Source organism: Equus asinus, chromosome 24 (assembly GCF_041296235.1).
Source record: "Equus asinus isolate D_3611 breed Donkey chromosome 24, EquAss-T2T_v2, whole genome shotgun sequence".
NCBI classification, from domain to species: domain Eukaryota; kingdom Metazoa; phylum Chordata; class Mammalia; order Perissodactyla; family Equidae; genus Equus; species Equus asinus.
This window is the reverse complement of record NC_091813.1, coordinates 44,047,286-44,068,550: the sequence shown is the minus strand read 5'-3', so window position 1 is coordinate 44,068,550 and position 21,265 is coordinate 44,047,286. Positions and strand designations below refer to the sequence as shown.

Sequence of the window (21,265 nt, the reverse complement as noted above, 5' to 3'; positions counted from 1 at the left end):
TGAATTTCCGCAGGCTTTGAGTGTATTTGTGATTATTTCCATTACTCCCCATATTTTCTTTTTTTTGAGGTGAACATAATCTCAAGATTTCATTGTCTTCATAAGAAAACAAAATGTAAGGCTTAGAACTGGGTCACTTGACCCTTTCTCTTCTTATCTCCTCCCAGTTCAAAAACGCCTCCATGTCCTATCGGTCACCATTCTCTAGATGTGCAGTTGGGCTCAATGCACTCAAGTTTCAGGACAAACGTCTTTGTACTTTTAGCCTTTTTCTGGAAAATCAGCTTAGTCTGTCCACCACAGCCTCTCTGCTTCCTGTCATAAGGCTGCTTTCCCTGAACATACAGAGAATCCCTGCCCTTCTTGTCCTGTGTCACTTTTTGCGTTTAGTGCTTGCCACACTTCTTATAGGAAGTCTGGCAGGTTTTAGGAATGTTCACTAGATTTGTTTGTGGGAGGCAATATCAACAGGGAAAGTAGCGATTTCCCCCAATTTTTAAGTTTTCCTCTGAAGACAGAAGTTTGGAACAAAAAGATTCTTCTGAAGTTCTGCAGTCTTGCTAATATGCTCCACTTAACTAATCTCACTACATTAATATATAATATAATAAACCGCAATTCTGCTCTTCTTAATGGCGCATGGTAGCCTACGATGCAGAAAGAGGAGACAACTCAACAGCACAGTTATAAAAGGAATTAGAAAAAGGCAAACTGTCGCTAATAGCACTAACAAGAATTGTTATATACACATCAGTTTTCTTGAACAAGGTCTTAAATTAGAGTCCGTTAGGGACTGAGGGCGGTGGGGAACCTGGAAGCCTTTTGAAATTAGAAGAAAACTGTGTGTGGGTGTGGGCGTATTTGTGTATTTTCTCTGAGGCAAGATCTCTAAACATACTAAAGCCTCCTTCAGATTTTCGAACAAGTTTGTGAACAAAACTGGTTAAGAACCACTGTTTTAAAAATAATTGTCAAAACTTAAGAGTTTTAGAAGGAAAGTCTATTAATAGCAGCTCATGTTTATTGAGCATTTGTGTGCCAGGGACCAGGTTAAGTAACATGATTATTTTTACTACTCCTCACAATAATCCTGTTATACAAATAATTTTAAAAAGCCATAGATAAATTTGTTCATTCGTTCACTCATGCTTGTTGAGAATCAACTATATTTCAGGTATTATTCTTGACAGTGGTGAAAAAACACTAAAAACAAATTCCTTTCCTTGTGGAGACTTCACCCCAGTCAAAAGTGAAATCAAAAGGGAAGACAGACAAAAAATTAAATAAAGAAGCAGAAAGGATCAGGTAGTGATCAGTACACTGATGAAAATAAAAAAGAGTGATATCCTAAGGCTTCTGACTAACAGTGTGGGCATCCCCAGGGAGCTCAACAGAAATACAGAATCTCAGGCCCCACCCCAGGGGTCTGAATCAAAATTTGCATTTTTAACAAAATATCTAGGTGTTTCACATGCACACTGAAGTTTGAGAAGCACTATGCCAGGCAATGACTGAGAACTCCTACAGATTATGAGGAAAAGCCATCCCGTGGAAGTGACATTCAAGTTGACATCTGGACGCTAAGAGGAGTCAGCCCTGAGGGAGAGCTAGGAGAACATCGTCCCCGGCAGAGGGAAGGGCTGGGGCAAAATCCTAAAGCGAAAATGGAAGCAGCCTTCGCATTTTCCAGGAAGAGAAAGGAAGTTTATGTGGCGGATTTCAAAGAACAAGGTGGATTGTGTTACAAGATGAAGCTGGAAAGGAGAGCAAGAACCAGATCATGCAGGCTCTTGTAAGCCATGGTAAATAGTGTGGATTTTATAAGTAGGATTAAGAGTAGGTAGAAGGCTTTAATCAGGGGTGTGACACTATTTGATTTGTTTTTTGAAAGACTATTCTGTTAGTAGAAAATAAGATGGTAGGAACGTAAAGTAGAAGCAGAGAGACTAGTTAGGAAATTATAACAATAGTCCAGTTCAGAGATGTCTGTGATTTGGACCCGAGAGTTAGCATTGCAGTACAAAATTAGCCAGGATCATGTAGATAATAACAACAGCAACAATAATTACTAACCTTTACTGAGTACTTACTCAGTGCCAGGTGCTTTTCTAAGTATTTTACAAACATTAATTCATTTAATCTTCACAACCACCCTATGAGGTAGGTACTGATATTATCCTTACTTTAAAGATGAAGAAACTGAGGCATAGAGGGGCTAAGTAAGTAACCTGTCCATGTTCCCATAGACAGGTAGTGGCAGAGCCAGCATCTGTACCTATAGATACAGCAGGGAGGCAGGACGTTACAGTGGAAGGAACACGGGCTCTGCAGTCATATTCTCTAGATTCATCTTCTAACTCCACCATTTCAACTCTCAGTCATAGTAAGACCATTTTCTATGGCAGACTGGGCATGTGATCACCATCCTAGCCAATGATGCTAAGGGGAAGTCAGCTTCTGCCAAAGTTCCCCCGACTGCTCTTCAAAAGAAGACCAGGACAGGAACTCATTCCTTTCTGCCTTTATACTTTTACCTGAGAAATCAGGATACCTAGACTACTGCAAGTATCTTAAGAACATGAAGAGAAATGCTGTTGACACATAGAGGGCAATAAATCTTGACATATGTTGTGATGATTAATTTTATGTGTCAACTTGACTGGGCCTCGAGGTGCCCATACATTTGGTCAAACATTATTCTGGCTGTGTCTGTAAGGGTATTTCTGGATGAGATTAACATTTGAATCAGTAGACTGAGTAAAGCATATTGCTCTCCCTGGGTCTTGAGCCTGCCAGTCTTTGGACTAGAACTACACTATTGGCTCTCCTGGTTCTCAGGCCTTCAGACTCAGACCAAAACTACACCACACACTCTCCTGGGTCTCTGGGTCTCCAGCTTGCTGACTGCAGATCTTGGGACTTGTCAGCCTCCATACTTGTGTGAGCCATTACTTATAATAAATCTCTTTCTAAACATATATACATCCTATTGGTTCTGTCTCTCTGGAGAACTCTGACTAATGCACATATCAAGATGCTTAATTGTATTGACACTGTTTCCATAGAGCTGAGTGATAATAGCAAAGGGGATATGTGGCCTTTGTGTTCTTTGGTACTCTAAATTGGAATGGATTTCTAATTCTACACAAAGGTAGATAGTTAAGAATATCTTAGAGATATTCTTTAGAGACTTAAGCAAAATGGTGGACCAAATTGTTTCAATAGAAAGTAAGCATTTTCCCTTTCAGAAATGTTATTTTAATGGTTTGCTTCATCTTTAAGGCTTTTTGTTTTAATATCTGAGGTTAAATATTTTTTGAGAATGCATCTCCAAGGTCACACTCAAAATCAGTAAAGATGTGGTTTAACGTGCATTTTACATACAACTTGTCAGTAAAGTTGGGTTCAGCTCAAAAACATTCTGTAAGAATTTCTCAGCTCAAAACTATCCTATGATTAGAGGAAAGAATTGAAGATATGCAAGATGACACATGACCACACAAATTTAGAGTTTCCAAGGTAAAGAAAACTATCTTTTTGCATTATTCCTTCCTAGATAGTTGTATGTCCAGAAATATTCTATGTAATCTGTGATGAATCTAACTATTTCAAGGCATTATGTGTGTTTACTTCAGTAGAATTAAGGAAGTTATAAAAAATCAACTGACTGCAAGAGGTATTTATGTAACCCAGAAAAGCTATATGCTTTATGTTAACAACCTAAGGTTTTCTTTGAAAAACTTGGATTCACTTGAAAATTCATATGCGACAGAATCCCGAAAGGTAAAGAAAAAGAAAACTAACACTAATAAGTGCCTACTACGTACCTAGCACACAGCACTTTCTATATATTTTCTTACTTCTCCAAAAAATCTGAGGTAGATATTGTTACTCCTCACAAACGAAGAAGCTAAAATACCTTAAAAGTTAGGAAACTTAAGTGAATGACCAAGACAGGATCTGAAGCTAAGTGACCCAAAACCACCAGGATGTTGCCCTCATTAAAACCACCATAATATTACAGACAAGTGAAGGCTGCGCTCCTATTTGTCGTAACCAGGCAACAGAAAATCAAAACACAAACCTCTCTTAGGCCCTCGAATTTGAAGTACTCAAGCCTCCGGCAGCAACCAACAACCTGCTCCTCCTGGGGCTCCATCCTCCTCAGGCCCTGCTAGAGCTCTGCCCTGCCTGCACCCTGGAGTCAACCTGCCTCTGCTAACAACACGCTTCCAAACCCCACCAGCTGCAGCGGTTTTTTCTATTAAAAGCCCAAAGTTGAAATGTTAGAGGAAAGAAATTCCTCTCCATATAAACCAAAAAGCCTTATATTTCACAGTTAGCTTTTAAGAATTTTGACAAACTAGATTTATGTACACCTTTTTGAGCTTTGAGAAAAAATATTAATATATTTGGCCCTAAACAAACACATAATGACCTAGCCCTCAAATATGAAGATGACACATAGTTGGGAGACAAATCAGTGCCAGGTCACATCATGATTCAAGTTGATGCTGACGTGCCAGAAAAACTGGATGAAACTACCAACATAAAATTTAACTAAGGTGCATTTTACTTTCAAACACTTAATTATACTTAAAAGAATCAACTGAAAATCTATTAAATAGAAGAATTCAATAAGCAACAAATATTTTAAGAAATAATAATAAAACATCTATAAAACGCATAGCTCTGTGCTAAAAAATTCAAATACGACCAGTGCTGAGCTAGACAGACAGTGTAACTGCACTCAAAATACTGACAGGGCACTAGGGGAGATACAAACAAGTGGATAAACAACTTTAATAAAGTGTGGTATGTAGTAAAGGGAAGAAGAGGATGCTAGAAGATCACAGAACCAAAGCTAGTAACCTAGGTAAGGGACTTAAGGAAGGGTACTCAGAGGAAATGATGTTTCAGTTGAGAGCAAAGGACAAACAGAAGTTAGCCAGGGAAAGATGGAAGGAAGGGAAGCAGATGCATTAGCCTGAGAGAAGGCTCCAAAACACAAGAGTGTGGCACACTAAAGAAAATGAAACAAGCTCAGTATGGCTGAGATATAAAGTGGAAGGCAGAGAGCTGCTACCAGAGAAGTATAAAGGAACCAGGTGACACAGGGCCCTGCAATGATAAACCATGTGAATTTCATCCTGAAGGCAAAAGGCAGCCATTGATGAGTTTCAAAGAATGCAGTGGCTTGATTATACCCCATCTTAAGCAAAGAAGGATACTGGAAAAATATTTCCACAGCTTTATCTTTCTAACGTACTAAAAATAACCAGTTGGAAAATACAATTTAAAAAAAAGGATCCCAATTACAATAAAAAGTCTAGAATAAAGGATATTAACAATCAATTTATAAGAACTATATAAAAAAATAAAATCTTTCTCAAAGGTGTCAGTGAAAATTTGAAAAAAACAGACACACAATACTATTGGAAAGAAAAGCACAACATTATAACATTGCCAATTCTTCACAAACTAATTTGGAGATTAAATACAGTTCCACCAAAATCCTAAGCCGAAATTCTTAGAAAATCATGAAGAAGCAAACAAGGGGGATCTTGCCTACCAGATGTGAAAATAAATATAAAACACTATAATCAAAAGATCAATGAATAGACATTCCAAAAAGAAGTTTATGGAATAATTTAATATGTAATAAAAGAGGGAAGAATACCAAATCTTATCACCATACTTTTCTTTTTATCATCCAACTTGTAATTACACATTTGTTATTCATTTTATGTCTATTCCTCTCAACTAGACTGCAAGCTGCAAGAGGAAAGGTACCACGCCTGTTTAATTCACTGTCTACCTAGCACCAAGTGCCAAAGCAGGACTGCATTTCAACATCAAGAAGACAAAAATCATGACTACAGAAGAACTACATAACTTTAACATAGACAATTAAGACACTGAAATTGTCTACCTTGGTTCAGTCATCAATTTAAATAAAGACTGCAGCCAAGAAATCAAGAGAAGACTGAGACTTGGAAGGGCAGCAAAGAAAGAATTAGGAAAGATCATTAACTGTAAGGAAATGTCTTTGGAGACTAAGGCCAAGATTATCTACACCCTCGTATTCCCAAGTATTATGTATGAGTTCGAAAGCTGGACAGTGAAGAAGGCTAACAGGAATAAAATTGATTCATTCGAAATACGGTGTTGGAGGAAAGTTCTACATATACCCTGGACTGCCAGAAAAATGAACAAGTGGGTCCTAGAGCAACTTAAGGCTGAACTATTGTTGGTAGCAAAAATTACAAAGCTGAGGCTGTCCTACTTTAGACACATCAGGAGAAGACAGGATTCTCTGGAAAAGACATTAAAGCTGGGAAAAGTAGAAGGCAACAGCAAAAGAGGCAGACCAAACATGAGATGGATTGACTCCATAAAGGAAGCCATAGTCATGAATCTACAGAAGGTGAGCAGGGCTGTTGAGGACAGGACATTGTGGACGTCACTCATTCACAGGGTCACCAGGAGCAGGAGCCGACTTGATGGCAGGTAATAATACCGAGCACCTACAATGCCTGGCATATGATAGGTGCACAAGAAATATTTGCTAAATAAATGAATTAAGCAATGGGAGGCAATAGATTATTTAACAAGTGACATTTGGACAACTGGAAGACAATAGAAAAATTAATTTAAATTATTCCCTCATACTACATACCAAAATAATTTCGAGATGGTTTGAAAAAGTAAATACATAAAAAAAATTAAAACCAAAAAAAGAAAGTAGACATGAACATTTATTTAGTCCAGAGGTCTGCAAACTATAGCATGTAGGTCAAATCAGTCATGCCCATTAGTTTGCGTATTGTCTGTGGCTGTTTTCACACTACAATACCAGAGCGACAGAGACATATGGGCTGCAAGGCCAAAAACATTTATTATTTGGCCCTTTACAGAAAACGTTTGCCACCTGATCTACTCTTTTAACAGGTGTGGACTTTCAAAGCCCAAACCTGTCTGGACATCACAATCACCTGTGAAACTCAGACTTAATGAATCATAATTAAATCCCAGTAGGAACAGATCAAAAACCTAAATGTAAGAGCTAAAGCTATAAAACGCTTAAAAGAAAACATAATTGTAAATCATCATGACCTTGAATTAGGCAATGATTTCTTAGATATGACATCAAAAGCAAAAGCAACCAAAGAAAAAATAAATAAATCAGACTTCATCAAAATTAACACTTTTGTATATCAAAGGATATTATCAAGAAAGTGAAAATACAACCCACGTAATGGGAGAAAATATTTGCAAATCACATATCTGATAAGGAACTTGACTTCAGAATATATAAAGAAGTCTTACAACTCAACAATAAAAAGATAACCCAATTTTTTAATGGGTAAAGGATTTAAATAGACATCTCTCCAAAGAAGATACATGAATGGTCAATAAGCACATGAAAAGATGTTCAATATCATTAGTCATTAGGGAAATAGAAATCAAAACCACAATGAGATAGCACTTCACACCCACTAGGATAGTGATGATCAAAAAGACAATACTGAGTGTTGGAGAGGATGTGGCAAAATTAGAACCCTCATATATTGCTGGTGGAAATGTAAAATAGTGCGGATGCTTTGGAAAACAGTAACAGTTCCTCAAGAAGTTAAACAGAGTTACCACATGACCCAGCAATTCTACTCCTAGGTATATAGCCAAGAGAAATGAAAATACATGTCCACACAAATACTTGTACACAAATAGTGTGCAGCACTATTCATAATGGCCAAAAAGTGGAAATAAGCCAAATGTCCATCAACTGATGAATGAATGAACAAACAAAACATAGTATATTCATCCATACAATGGAATATTATTCAGCTATAATAAGGAATGATAAATATTACAACTTGGATAAACCTCAACATAACGCTAAGAAGCCAACACAAAACACTACATATTGTAGGGTTCCTTTTCTATGAAATGTCAAGAATATGCAAATCCAGAGACAGAAAGTAAATTAGTGGTTGCCAAGGGTTGGGGGCAATTGGGTGGTGGGGGGAGAGAAGAAGGAGGGAAATGGGTAGTGACGCTAACGAGTATCGGGTGTCTTTTTTGGAGTGATAAAAGTGTTATGGAATTAGATAGTGGTGATGGCTGCACAATTTTGTGAACATACTAAATACCACTGAATTGTACATTTTAACAGGGTGGATTTTATGGAAGGTAAATTATATCTTAATAATAACTTTTTCAATTAAAAAAAATTCCAGCAAGAAAACAACTTTCCCAAAACATACATATGACAACAAACTTGTATCCAGTATATATAAAGAACATCTACAAATAAGATAGACAACCCAATTTAAAAAGGGCCAAAAGAGGTGAACATATACTTAACAAAAGAAGATAAACAAATGGTCAATAAGCACATGAAAACTGCTCAACATCTTTGGTCATTAAGTAGATTCAAATGTAAACCGCAATAAGATATCATTTCACACTCACTGGAATGGCTAAAATTTAAAACCTTGACAGGGCCAGCCCCGGTGCCCTAATGGTCAAGTTCAGCATACTCTGCTTCAGTAGGCCCAGGTTCAGTTCCCAGGCATGGACATACACCACTCATCTATCAATAGCCATGCTGTGACAGTGGCTCACATACAAAATAGGGGAAGAATGGCAAGAGATGTTAGCTCAGGGTGAATCTTCCTCTGCAAAAAGAGGAAGATTGGCAATAGCTGTTAGCTCAGGGTGAATCTTCCTCAGGAAAAACAAAAAGGTTGGGGGGATGGCCAGCCCCAGTGGCCTAGTGGTTAAGTTTGGCACACTCCACTTCAGCAACACAGGTTTGGTTCCCAGGCACAGACCTACACTACTCGTCTGTCAGTGGCCATGCTGTCGTGGCAGCTCACATACAAAAAGAGGAATATTGACAACAGATGTTAGTTCAGGGTGAATCTTCCTCAGCAAATAAATAAATAAATAAATAAATAAAGAGGGGCCAGCACCATGGCCGAGTGGTTAAGTTCGCATGCTCCACTTCAGCAGCCTGGCGTTTCGCCGGTTTGGGTCCTGGGCACGGACATGGCACCCCTCATCAAGCCATGCTGAGGCAGCGTCCCACATGCCACAACCAGAAGGATCCACAACTAAGAATATACAGCTGTGTACCAGGGGGCTTTGGGGAGAAAAAGGAAAAATAAAATCTTTAAATAAATAAATAAATAGAAATAAAAAATAAAACCTTGACAACCTCAAGCCTTGGTAAGGATGTATTGCAACCTGAAAACTCCTACATTAATGATGAGAGTGTAAAATGGTACAATCACTTTAGACAACACTTTGGCAGTTTCTTATAAAGTTAAACATACACTTACCATATGAACCAGAAATTCCACTCCTAGGTATACATCCAAGAGAAATGAAAACAACTATCCACAAAATAACTAATACAAGATTGAAGCAGCTGGAAAGAATTCAAATGTCCATCAACAGGAGAATGGACAAACAAATTGTGGTATATTCATACAGTGGAATACTATGCAGTAACAAAAATGAACTGCTAAAACATAAAATCACATAGGTTAATGTGAAAAACGTAAAATGGAAGAAATCAGACACAACAGAGTATGTATTATATAATTCCATTTAGATGAATTCAAAGAACAGGTAAAATTAATCTATTGTGATAGAAAAATTAATCTATGGCAAAATAAATCTACGGGGATAGAAATCAGAACAAAGATCAACTGTAGGATGTAAAGAATAACTAAAAGAGGCAGGAGGAAACTTCACAAGGTGATGGAAATGTTCTATATCAGGGGTCAGCAAAGTATGGCCCATGGGCCAAATCCAGTTCATTGTCTATTTTTGTAAATAAAGTTTACTGGAACCCAGCCATGCTCATTCATTTATATATTATCTATGGATGATTTTGTACAACAAGGGCAAGAAAAAGTTGTGACAGAGATCCGAAGGCCCATAAAGTGTAAAATATTTACTCTCTAGCCCTTTACCGCAAAGGTTTGTCAACCTCTATTCTATATCTTCATTGAGTGCAAGTAACATGATGAATATATTTGCTAAAATTCACTGAATACTACACATAAGATTTGTGGATTTCACTCTAAATTTTACTTCACTTAAAAAAAAAAAATCCCAGCATATTTTTTTGAGGAAATTCCTAAAATGATTCTGAAATTTATATGGAAATGCAAAGGGCCTAGAATAGCCCAGATCAGTGTTGTACAAAGAAATATAACGTGAACAACATATACAATTTAAAATTTTTTAATAGCTACATTTTCTAAAGCTTTTTAAAAGAGGTAAAATTAATTTTACTAACATTTTATTTAATCCAACACATACAAACTATCATTTCAACTGTTGGAAGACCATTTTTCATTGGTCTTTTGCATTTCTGCACACCTATAAGTAGAGGTACAGATAGCTTTTGTCCTAGATCATCTTTTCAACAGTATTTGTTGCTGTCCAGTATAATGTCCCCCTCCAGGTCAAAAGCTGAGTTTGTTTACAGCCCCCTTATAAAAAATAGGGTTTCCTAAGCTCAGAGTTCCTCAACTATGACACAAACCCACTGAATATGCAGGCACCCACCTATACCAACTGCTGCATCACCCCATAGGGTCTGAGGGGCAAGAGGAACTGAGGCAAACATGAAGCTCACGTTGCCTGCTGGGCCATGACTAATAAAATTCTTTGTCTCAAGCCAGCCCTGGTGGCCTAGCAGTTAGAGTTCAGAGCACTCCACTTCAGGGGCCGTGTTCAGTTCCTGGGCGCAAAACTACACCACTTGTCTGTCAGTGGCCATGCTGTGGCGGCAGCTCACACAGAAGAACCAAGAGAACTTCTAAGTAAACACAACTATGTACTGGGGCTTTGGGGGTGGGGAGGAGAAAAAAGGAGGAAGATTGGCAACAGATGTTAGCTTAGGGTAAATCTTCCCATGCAAAAAAAAAATTCTTCGTCTCAAATCCAGGAGTTTCATGTCTTCTGCCAACATTCATCAAACCATGGCAGGTTAACACGTCACCTTGCAAGCAGGGTAAAATCTTAGATCTTTCACAGTTCTTGACATCAAGGACTATAATCAACATGTAATCAAAATTTTTAAAATTTTAATAAGATATTTTATAGTCTTCATTTTCATACTAAGTCTTCAAAGTTCAGTATATATTTTTACACTTAGAACATGTGTCAATTTGGATGTTAAATTTTTATTGGAAATATGTAATCTGTATTTAGACTTCATAAAATCTACAGTTAGGAAAGTGGATTCACATTCCCAAGTTGTTCCAAGAATACTCATGTTGATAATGAGGGAGGCTATAGATGTGTGGGAACAGGGGGTATATGGGAAATCTCTGTACCTTCTGCTCAATTTTGCTATGAACCTAAAACTGCTCTAAAAAATAAAGTGTATTAAAAATAAAAGTTTTCCAATAGCTGAATCAAGTATCTTTTAAAAATTTATATTTAAGTTAATTAAAATTAAATAAAATTAAAAATTTAGTTCCCTAGCCACATTGGCCACATTTTAAGTACTCAGTGTCCACATGTGGCTAGTGACTATGGTATCAGACAGCTCAGGTCTAGTCAGTCTGGAAAAAGAGTGAAGTTAGAGGACTTACGCAGCCAGATATAAAGAGAATTAAGACAGTGTAATACTGCAACAAGAACAGACCAACGGTAAAAAATAGAAGTCCACACATATATAGACGCTTTTATTTATGTAAAGGTGGCACTGCAGTAGCCTGGAAAAAAGAGCTCTATTCAAAAAATGTTCCTTGGTCAACTGGAAATCCACATGCAAAAAAATGAATCTTGACCCAAACCTAACATCATACACAAAAATTAATTCCAAATGGATCATAGATCTAAATGTGAAAAGTAAAACAATAAAGCTTCTAAAAGATAATTTAAAAATACCTTCATGACCTTAAGGTAAACAAAGATTTCTTATGTTCGTAATGAACTTAGGTTCATTAAAAGACTCCACTAAAAAAATTAAAATGCAAGCCACACAGTGGGAGAAAATATTTGCAATCTATGTATCTTCAAAGGACTCATATCCGAAATATATAAAGAACTCCTACAATTCATTAAGAAATAGAATCCAGGGGCCGGCCCCGTGGCCAAGTGGTTAAGTTCACGCACTCTGCTTCGGCAGCCCAGGGTTTCACAGGTTTGGATCCTCAGCGCAGACCTAGCACCGCTCATCAAGCCATGCTGAGGCGGCATCCTACATGCCACAACTAGAAGGACTCACAACTAAAAATATATACAACTATGTACTGGGGGGCTTTGGGGAGAAGAAGGAAAAATAAAATCTTTAAAAAAAAAAATGAAAGAAATAGAATCCAGCAATTCCACTTCTGGGTATTTATCCGAAGGAAACAAAATCACTATCTTGAAAGCTATCTTCACGCCCGTGTTCACTGCAGCATTATTTACAATAGCCAAGACATGGAAACAACTTAGGCGTCCATCAACAGATGAATGGATAAATCAATAGTAATATAAATCAAGATGTTGATTACCATTGCGAGTAAAAAGCTAGTGACTTGGAAGGTGCACAATGGGAGCCTCTGGGCACTATAAATGTGTTACTTCTTGCTTTAGGTTGCACTTACACAGATCTATTTATCAAAATACAGTGGGCTTTTATACTTATCATTTGCTTTCTAAATGAAACATATTTCAATAAGCATACTTAAAAAATAAAGTTAACAGTACTTGTCCTTTCTGTACTTTCTACTATGCACATGTAGTATTTTTATAATTAAAAATAATTTATTTTTTAAATAGAAAAAAATAATCAGATACAAACTGAAGAGATCTATCTTAATAGCCCCAGGAGTCTTAAAGGTGAGACACGAATATGATCTGGCCACCAAAAGTTAATGCAACACAAAACAGAAAAGGTAACCTGTAATACTGCTGCTAGGCATATCTAAAGGAATATATTGAGATATGGGGGACACATTTTCAGAGTGACATTCATAAAGTAGACTGTAATCTCAAGAAGGGAATGGTTTCTACCATGTCATGAGATTTGACTGATAGGACAAATGACAGCCGACATTGAGAAGAGAGTAACAACACCCCAGCATCCTGTATCTAGCATATAGATGGCACCAAAAAATATTTGGGGAATAAGTAAATGAATGGATGAATGGGAGAAATATAAGGATGTTTTAAAGGTCGTAAATGGAATTGGGACAAGTGAGCACCCAATAATTTGATAAATGAACAAACAAGTAAATAAATGAATAAGATATTATCAGTCTTGATAATGTTTAAAGAGCTGTCATAAGTCCGATGAGGACTAGAGTTATATATGTTGTGTCTGGAGAAAGATTCAAGATGAATGGGGAGAAGTTACAGAAAACCTTGAATTTCATCCTATTTAAAGAATTTGCTAACAGTTAGGGCTGTCCAAAAAAAAATAGGATGCCTCAAAAAGAAAGGGTTAAGACAGAAACTACATGCCCCTCTGACATTTGACTACACGACCCAGAGGTCCTCTTCAGCTCTAACATTCTATGGTTCTATGAAACGTTATCTTTATATCTTACTGCACAGTAAATAGTTCATAGCCTCTTGAGCTCCTTTGAAAACAGCATCCATAGGGCCGGCTCCGTGGCCCAGTGGTTAAGGTTGCGCACTCTGCTGCCGCAGCCCAGGGTTCAGAACCTGGGCACAGACATGGCACCGCTCATCAGGCCACGTTGAGGTGGTGTCCCACATCCCACAACTGGAAGGACCTGCAACTAAGATATACAACTATGTACGAGGGTGGGTAGATAAATTAGAAAAAAAAAAAAGGTTGGCAACAGTTGTTAGCTCAGGTGCCAATCTTTAAAATAAAATTGAAAAAAAAGAAAAAAAAAAAGAAAACAGTATCCATAAACAGTATCTTACTAAATTAAGATATTTTACCTTAGTGACTTACCTGCATACTATAAATCAAATTTCAACAGCTGTCTTTGAAACATGATGACAAAAGCAGTAATTCATATTTTCTAAGAAACTTTAGGTGTTCAGGACAGCCAGAGAAAAGGTAGTTAAATCCAGGAGAACAAAAACCATCCCTGGTTACCTACGAAGGCCCTTGGACAATCAGAAAAATCAAAACTGCATATTCTAGAATTCAAAGCACTGAAATCAGACTGACCCCTTTACTACTGTTAATATATGTGAGTCCTCCCCCAAATTAAAATGGTTTTAGTAATTCTATATAGAGTTCATCCCATTTCTATTCACTAACTGGAATCCACCACCCAGCATTTTCAGCATTAATACTTCAATTACTCCTGGCATAGCCTCACATTTATATAACATTTCCTATAGTTTTCAAAGGACTTCCTCATATTATATAATACCTTATTTGAGCCTAGTAAATGACATTTGAGGAAGGTAGAGTTAGGATAATTAATCCCATTCTACAGATGAGAAAATGGAAATACCAAATTAAATGATTGATCCAGTACTACAAAATGAAACCAAAATCACAATCTAGTCTTTCCAGGTCACATTTTATCATTTGTCTGGATCCCGTATGTTCACCAGGCCTAAGACAGAACTGATGGAAATTCTTCAAAGTAACAGTTATGAAATAAAAGGAGCTTCACTTCTTCACAAAGAGAAAGAAGATTGTTGCCAAAAAGCACACACACTTAGTTAAACAAAATCAAAACTATATAAGGAATTTAGATTTCCAGTTTAAAATGTTTACCCAACTGCTGTGAGAAAAACGCACAATCAGGAAAAGCACATTTAATATTTCTAAAGGGCTGGATTAAAATTTCAGCTGTAAACTTCATTATTGTAATTAGATTTTTAATGCATATTTATTAAACATCCATTCAAATACTGTGCTCACAATTATTCATGAGTTATTTGTACATTTGTGTTGACTTTAACAAACTGTAAACAGTGGCCACTGACCAGAAATGTTCTCCTACAATGACAGAAGCCCATGCTAAGGTCATAGGCAGCCCATTTACGCTCTATTATGTTCTAATCATACACAAAAGATAAATATTCAGCTGCTTTTTTGAAAACTGCAATGGTCATCAAGGACCCAAAAAGTCAGACTTACCAGTGACATTAGAGACCTATGTTTGATTCAGTGATGAATAAACAAAGTGCAGAATACAAGAAAATCAAATCTTAATTAAACTCTTTCTTTAGAAAAACAACATAAGCCATCATCAAGGAACGTATCACAAGATGATTTACTTTATTTATAAAGGGCTGATTTAGGGGCTTTAAAAGGGTGCTTTTGATTTAAATAGAAAAATTATGAAAATTAAAACTAAATGCTTGCTGGTTATCATTCTTTTCCTTTAGAAGCTAATCTTAAATATGCCAATGTGTGTAACTTTACAAAAGGAAAAAACAGTACTTTAAATTTCATGATAATAAATCAGTAAAATACTGCCTAAAAATCTGAATAAAGCTATTCTGAAGTAATTATAGGCATGGCCTAGCATACTGAGTAACCCCTTAATATTCACTCTGTTCATACACTAATAATGAGATCTAAGGGATCTATTTTCTTTCAAACGACAAAGAAAAACATCTATTTGTTATATTCATTTAAATTTTATACACTCACACATATACAAATCAGAATTTTTAAATGGAATCTACAGGAATTGCATTTAAGATGTAAACTGCATTATGAAGCTATGAAGGAACTACTCTAAGAATTACACACTCAGGCTTTAAAAATTGTTGAAAACTGCCACCTGGTCAAGAATATGGATAGATATCGTGCTGAAAAGGTAACTTCTGGTAATGCCTCAATGGAGAGAAGAAGTAAGAAGGGACAAGCAAGACAGTCAACAAAGGTTATGAAAAAGACTCCAGAGATAAAATTATCAGGTACTTCCAGTAGGGTAGGCATACAAAGGGGACCTCAACAGAACACCTTAGGCAAGGAAGACAAAACACAGCAAGAAGAATAGACATATCCAAAAGGCTTTTAAGAGAGAAATTAGAACAAATCTTAGTCACATGTTAGTGAAATATATGAGTGATCTAGTTAGATAGATTCAAGCAGAGGCTAGAGGACCTCCGAGAATTTATACCACATATTACTGCACTGGGCCCAAGGCTGAACTACCTATTTCTACACCTTTGATACCTATTATTTCTGTGGTACTTTTCATGAAAAGACAAATTCAAAAACCCAGTTATACCCATTTAAACATTCATCATTTACTTAAACAAAGAGAATGAAGCTCTTGAGGTGTAACACAGTGCTAATCTACAGAAGATCAATAATCCATTTCTAGACCTCTGAAGTTCCTTTCTATCACTTCTACTCTTGGACTGACCCTATTTCATCTGCCTCTCCTTCCACCCCAGAACTACATCTAGGGCACTATGTCTATGTAATAAGCTGTGCTATGCTTTTAAAAAATTTTAATTGAAGGAAACCATTAACATGAAGTTAATCAGCCTCAAGAGTGGGCATGAATATTCTTTCCTAATATAATAATAAATGTTAATGGAAATCCAAGAAATATGAAGTTTCACATAAGGGTATTCATCTAATTGGATAATAAAAGTCCAAAGCCCATCTTCTTAACCACTTATCTGTACTACCAATAAATTATATCAATTCATCAATTCATATGGCTGAGTTGGATTAGTTCTCCTCATATTAATACCTAATCAAGATCTTCTAAGCACATGTAGTAAAGAATAGATTGTGGAGCTAAAGGTAAGTATGAGTCATCATTTAAGAGACACCTAAAAATATAACATTGAGATACAGAGGGACACTATAATAATAGGAAATCACAAGATATGACTCTCATATTACCTTGCCTCTATGAAATAAACTTAATTTCTAAGTCTAGCTTAAATAAAATAGAATTTTCAGACAAGCTAATTTTCAGTTTTAGAAAACCTAGAAACATTCTCTTCCTTGGCTTCTCTCCTAGTTTTCCTAAGACCTCTCTCCTGCTCTCCGACAAGTTTATGTTCTTCTGCTCATAAACTGTCAGTTTTCCTCAAGGACTCACCCTCAGCCTTTTCTCCTTTTCACCCTACAAATATTCCCAGGCTAGTTCTTCCATTCTCATGGGTCTCCACACCTCATATTTCCTTTCTTAGTCTCAGATCCCCATATTTTCTACAACTAATTAGACTTATTTACCTAGAATCGTCATAAACACCTCAAATTTAACAAATCGAAAATGGAATCTCCCTCTAAAATGCCTCTGGACCTTTCGTGTGTTTGTTTCCCTTGATAGATGGATGGTGAAACCACTAAATTACCCAAACTAGGAAACCTAAATTGGTCTTAACTCTTCTTTCCTTCTCTTCCCCAAAGCCTGTCAACTCTACCAAAGTGTCTCTGAATTCCCTCTCTTGCTGCCCTGCTCTCCACCTCTTGCCACAGCAGTAATTGAGGCCACAAACTACTCTCCCTTGAACTACAACTTCCTCCTAAATAATCACCCAGCTTCCAATATTCCCCCATCCAGGCATTCCTGATCTGTTTTTCAGGCAGCAGTAAGAATAATCACGCTAAACCAGATTGATCACCTCTCTTCTTAAGAAACCTACAAAATCGTCCCACTGAACCTAGACATCTTACCCCACACAAGCCTCCTTTAACCAGATCCCAGGCCACCTTCCCAGCTTCATCTCTAGCTATTCTCACTGGGGGACCATAAACCAATAAAGGCCATGTACAGCTCAATTCTATACTTTTACTAAAAAAAACTTCCTCTCCCTAAGCAGAGCTGCTTTCTCATCTGTAGTCCTACCCCTCACTTCAGATGGGCCTAGATGATGGGTTATTAATGTCCATTATTATGTTAAGGAGCTAGTAGAACACAGAGGTTACGTTTGTGGTTCTGGAGCAAAAATACCTGGGTTCAAATCCCAGTTAGGTGCCCACGCCTGTTTATTCATCTATAAAATAGAGATAACAATAATCTTACAGGGTTTTTAATGAAGACTAAATTATGAAGAAAGAAAGTGCTAGTATACTGCCTGGAACATAGAAAGGGTTCAATAAACGTTAGCTATTGGAATTTCAGCTCCCTTCCAAGACTGTGAGCTATTCAAGGGCTGGGACCCGATTTCATTCACTTCCCTCCCCGCCACACACACACTTAATACAAGGCTTCAACTGAATTACCAATTTTGAGGCATTTTCTACCCACACCACAGCCACTCTGATTTCTAATAAAATATTTCCCTTTAACTACCTAAAGGTTGAATAACTGTTACATTAATGAAAACCTTAAATGAAGGTTTCTTTCTTAGACCTAAAAGAAAACAGGCAGTGAAATCAAAATTGACCATATATGCTTAAATTACCTAAAACACCAAATTTCACTTTCAATTTTTTAATAATCTAACTATTTTAAACAGATGTATCCCAAATGGAATTCACAATATTGTATTTCCTAAGGAATTTAAAGTTAGGCAATCAGGTAGGTGATTTGGATGAACAGCATTCTAGGATCCCTAAAGTTTTCATAGTTCCAGTTTCCAAAATGTCTTGGAGTCAGGGCTGGCATTAAAGCTTAGATGGGGCATAAAAACAAAGTTAAGAACCTGCTCTTCCTTTCCCCTTATTACTTTCCTTTCTCTATTTCCTTCTTTTGTTTAACATTAAGCCAATGCTTCTATCACATTACACTGCAGTAAACAGTAGACTTGAAAAGACGAAAAAGTAGAGATAAAATATGAACGTATGTAAACAGTAAAAAAAAACAAGAAAGGGATACAAAACAAATTTTTAAATCAGACTCTAAACGCTGAATAACATTTCAACTTAAATTGTCCTTTTGTTTAAACAAGAAGGGGAAGGAGCATCTTTAGCTACAATCAAATCAACCTCTACCCTAGCTGCATTTTCATCAAATCTCCACATCCAAAACTGGCTAAATTTTGAGAATAGGAAGCAGTATGAATACAGGTTAACAGCATAGCCTTTATGGTCAGATATAAGTCCAAATATAGCCTTTACTTGAACCCATAAGTTCTGACACTTAACTAGCCACATAACTTCTGCAATCTTGGATTCATTATCCCCAAAATGAGGATAATGAAAATTAAATGAGATAACGTATGCAGAAAGCACTTAGAATAGTGCATGACACAGAATAACCACTCAGTAAATCTTATATGTTATTATGATGACGTTCCTTAAATCTTAATTTTCATAAATTATGGTACATGTATAGAATGGAATTCTATTTTAACCATTTAAAATATGAGGCAGTTCTATATGTATTGATATGGAATGATCTCCAAGATATACTAAATGAAAAAAAAGAAAGGAACAGAACAGTGTGTATAATCTGTTACCATTTTTATTGTTTTAAAAACAGATATTTATATATGTATATGTTTTTATATACACAGAATGTCTCTGGAAGAATACATGAGAAACTAGTAACAGAGATTGCCTCTGTAGAGGAAAACTAAGTGGCTAAGGGATAGAGATGGACGAGTCTTAACATTTTACCATATTCCTTCTTGTACCTTTTGAATTTTGTATCATTTGCTTTTATTGCCTATTCCAAAAGTAAAGTTTCCATTACGATCCAAACCTTATGTTACCAAAATATCCCATTATATAGTAAGTGAATTATGCTAAACTTTGCAGAAAAATCTAAGGTGACTTAATCATGGTGCTAGCATTAATTTCAACTCTATTGATGATAATAATGAAAGTCTGATACGATTTTAGCTAAATTAGCCAATAAGAATCCATTTAAGATGTATAAGAGGGAGTGCTTGGAGATGAGAAACAGGAAAGCATAAGTATGAGAGAGACAATAAGAAAAACGTCATTCATTCATTCAAAAAACATATCTGCCAATCAGACAACAAACATTGTGTGAAGTGCTGAGGAAACAATGACACCTGGTCCTTGCCTTTGAGTAGCCCGCAGTTTAATGGGAGTATATGAATACAGCCGTAAAATTAGCACTCCTGTGGGCTTGGTTACTCAAAATATATGTTCATTCATTCGTGAACACATAACAATTTGAATGAATGAATGAATGAAGCAAGACCCATGATAAAATACACCCCCCTGAAGCCTATAGTGACTTGAAAAGAACATGAAGAACCTATCCCTCAATCTGAGGATGCTTGTACACTTGGGTTCCCAGAACCCCGAGAGCCCGCAGGGGCCTGCAGAGGTCCCAGGCTTGGCTTTTAGATCAGTGCCCGGTCGGTCACCAGCCCGGGAGAGCCTGGGCAGGCGGAAGGCGCAAGGGTCCCCCGGGCCCAACCCCACATTGCATCCCATCAAGCCAGGCACTCCTGCACCTGGGCTCACCGGGTCTCAACTCTACACCGGGAAGGAACAAACTCTGGGTCGACCTCTGACACTCAAAATGAAAGTCACTCTGGGCTAGCTCCCTCAGCGCTCAGGACTCTTTCATGGGCAGACAGTAATAGAAGGGCCTGAAAGTCCTCTCGAGGGGCCCTTAGCTCCGAAAACCGTGAAAGCAGAAGGCAGCTGAGGAGGGAGGGTGACTGACCCGAGGCTTCCCCGGTCAGAGGCAGTCATGGCCTACTCAAGGCACAGTCACTGACCTTTCCAAATGGGGTTTCCAAGGACGGTGGCCGGAGGGGCGAGAGCAGCGGCCTTGGCCCCGCACCCAACACATCTCCCTCTCAGCCGGCTCTGTACTAAGCGCAGGGTAACCAAGGGCGACCAGGAGGCCGCCATCTTGAGCTCCGTACAAGGGAAGGAAGAAAAAAACTTTATTGAAACCCAGATGAGAGACTGCAGCACGGACAAACGCAGCCGGGCTAACGGAACCCTCTGGCCAACAGAACGAAAAAGAGCAGCGGAAGAACGCGACCTCTAGTACCCAGGAGGCGGGTTGGACTGCACTGCCCTTCCTTCCGGGTGGCGCCAGCCGAGACTACGACTCCCAGCATGCAGTGCGGCGGCGCCGTGGGAGGGGCGGGGCGGGCAGTTCTAGGCTTGGGAGGAAGGGCGATTCTCCGCCCAGCTCTGGCAGTGTAAGGTCCCTAAACATTCTCAAGGAATTGGAATATGATTACGACGTGTAGTCACGTAACCACCTCTGAGTCTTTTCGGTTAGCGTAACTGAGTGAGATTCCGAAACCTAAATAAAATGTAGGTGACCCAATGAGCCCTCATATTTTGAGAAAATATTGTTGTTACTTCGTCACACCTCTCTAAATGGTAGCCCCAGGGTTTTTTGTCTCCAGCCAAACTCATCTTTGGCATCTTTTGTCCAACTCATCTTTG

General features: G+C 37.6%; 1 protein-coding gene and 1 pseudogene across 5 annotated transcripts in view; both read right to left on the bottom strand.

The window, feature by feature from the left end:
• The window catches only part of AFG1L (AFG1 like ATPase), a 205,735-nt gene extending 184,802 nt beyond the window's left edge, over positions 1 to 20,933 (bottom strand). For 3 of the 5 annotated variants that reach the window (XR_011497818.1, XR_011497819.1, XM_014839040.3), the window contains exon 1: positions 20,578 to 20,901. Coding sequence is in view for 2 of the 5 variants with exons in the window: in XM_014839040.3 (XP_014694526.1) it covers positions 20,578 to 20,713 (136 nt within the window). In the remaining 3 variants the exon portion in view is untranslated. Of the gene's footprint in view, positions 1 to 20,577 lie in introns of all 5 variants that reach the window. The other 2 variants (XR_011497820.1, XM_014839041.3) reach the window with 2 other exon arrangements.
• LOC106829730 (large ribosomal subunit protein eL42-like) lies at positions 47 to 2,366 on the bottom strand (annotated as a pseudogene).
• Positions 20,934 to 21,265: the final 332 nt, after the last annotated feature.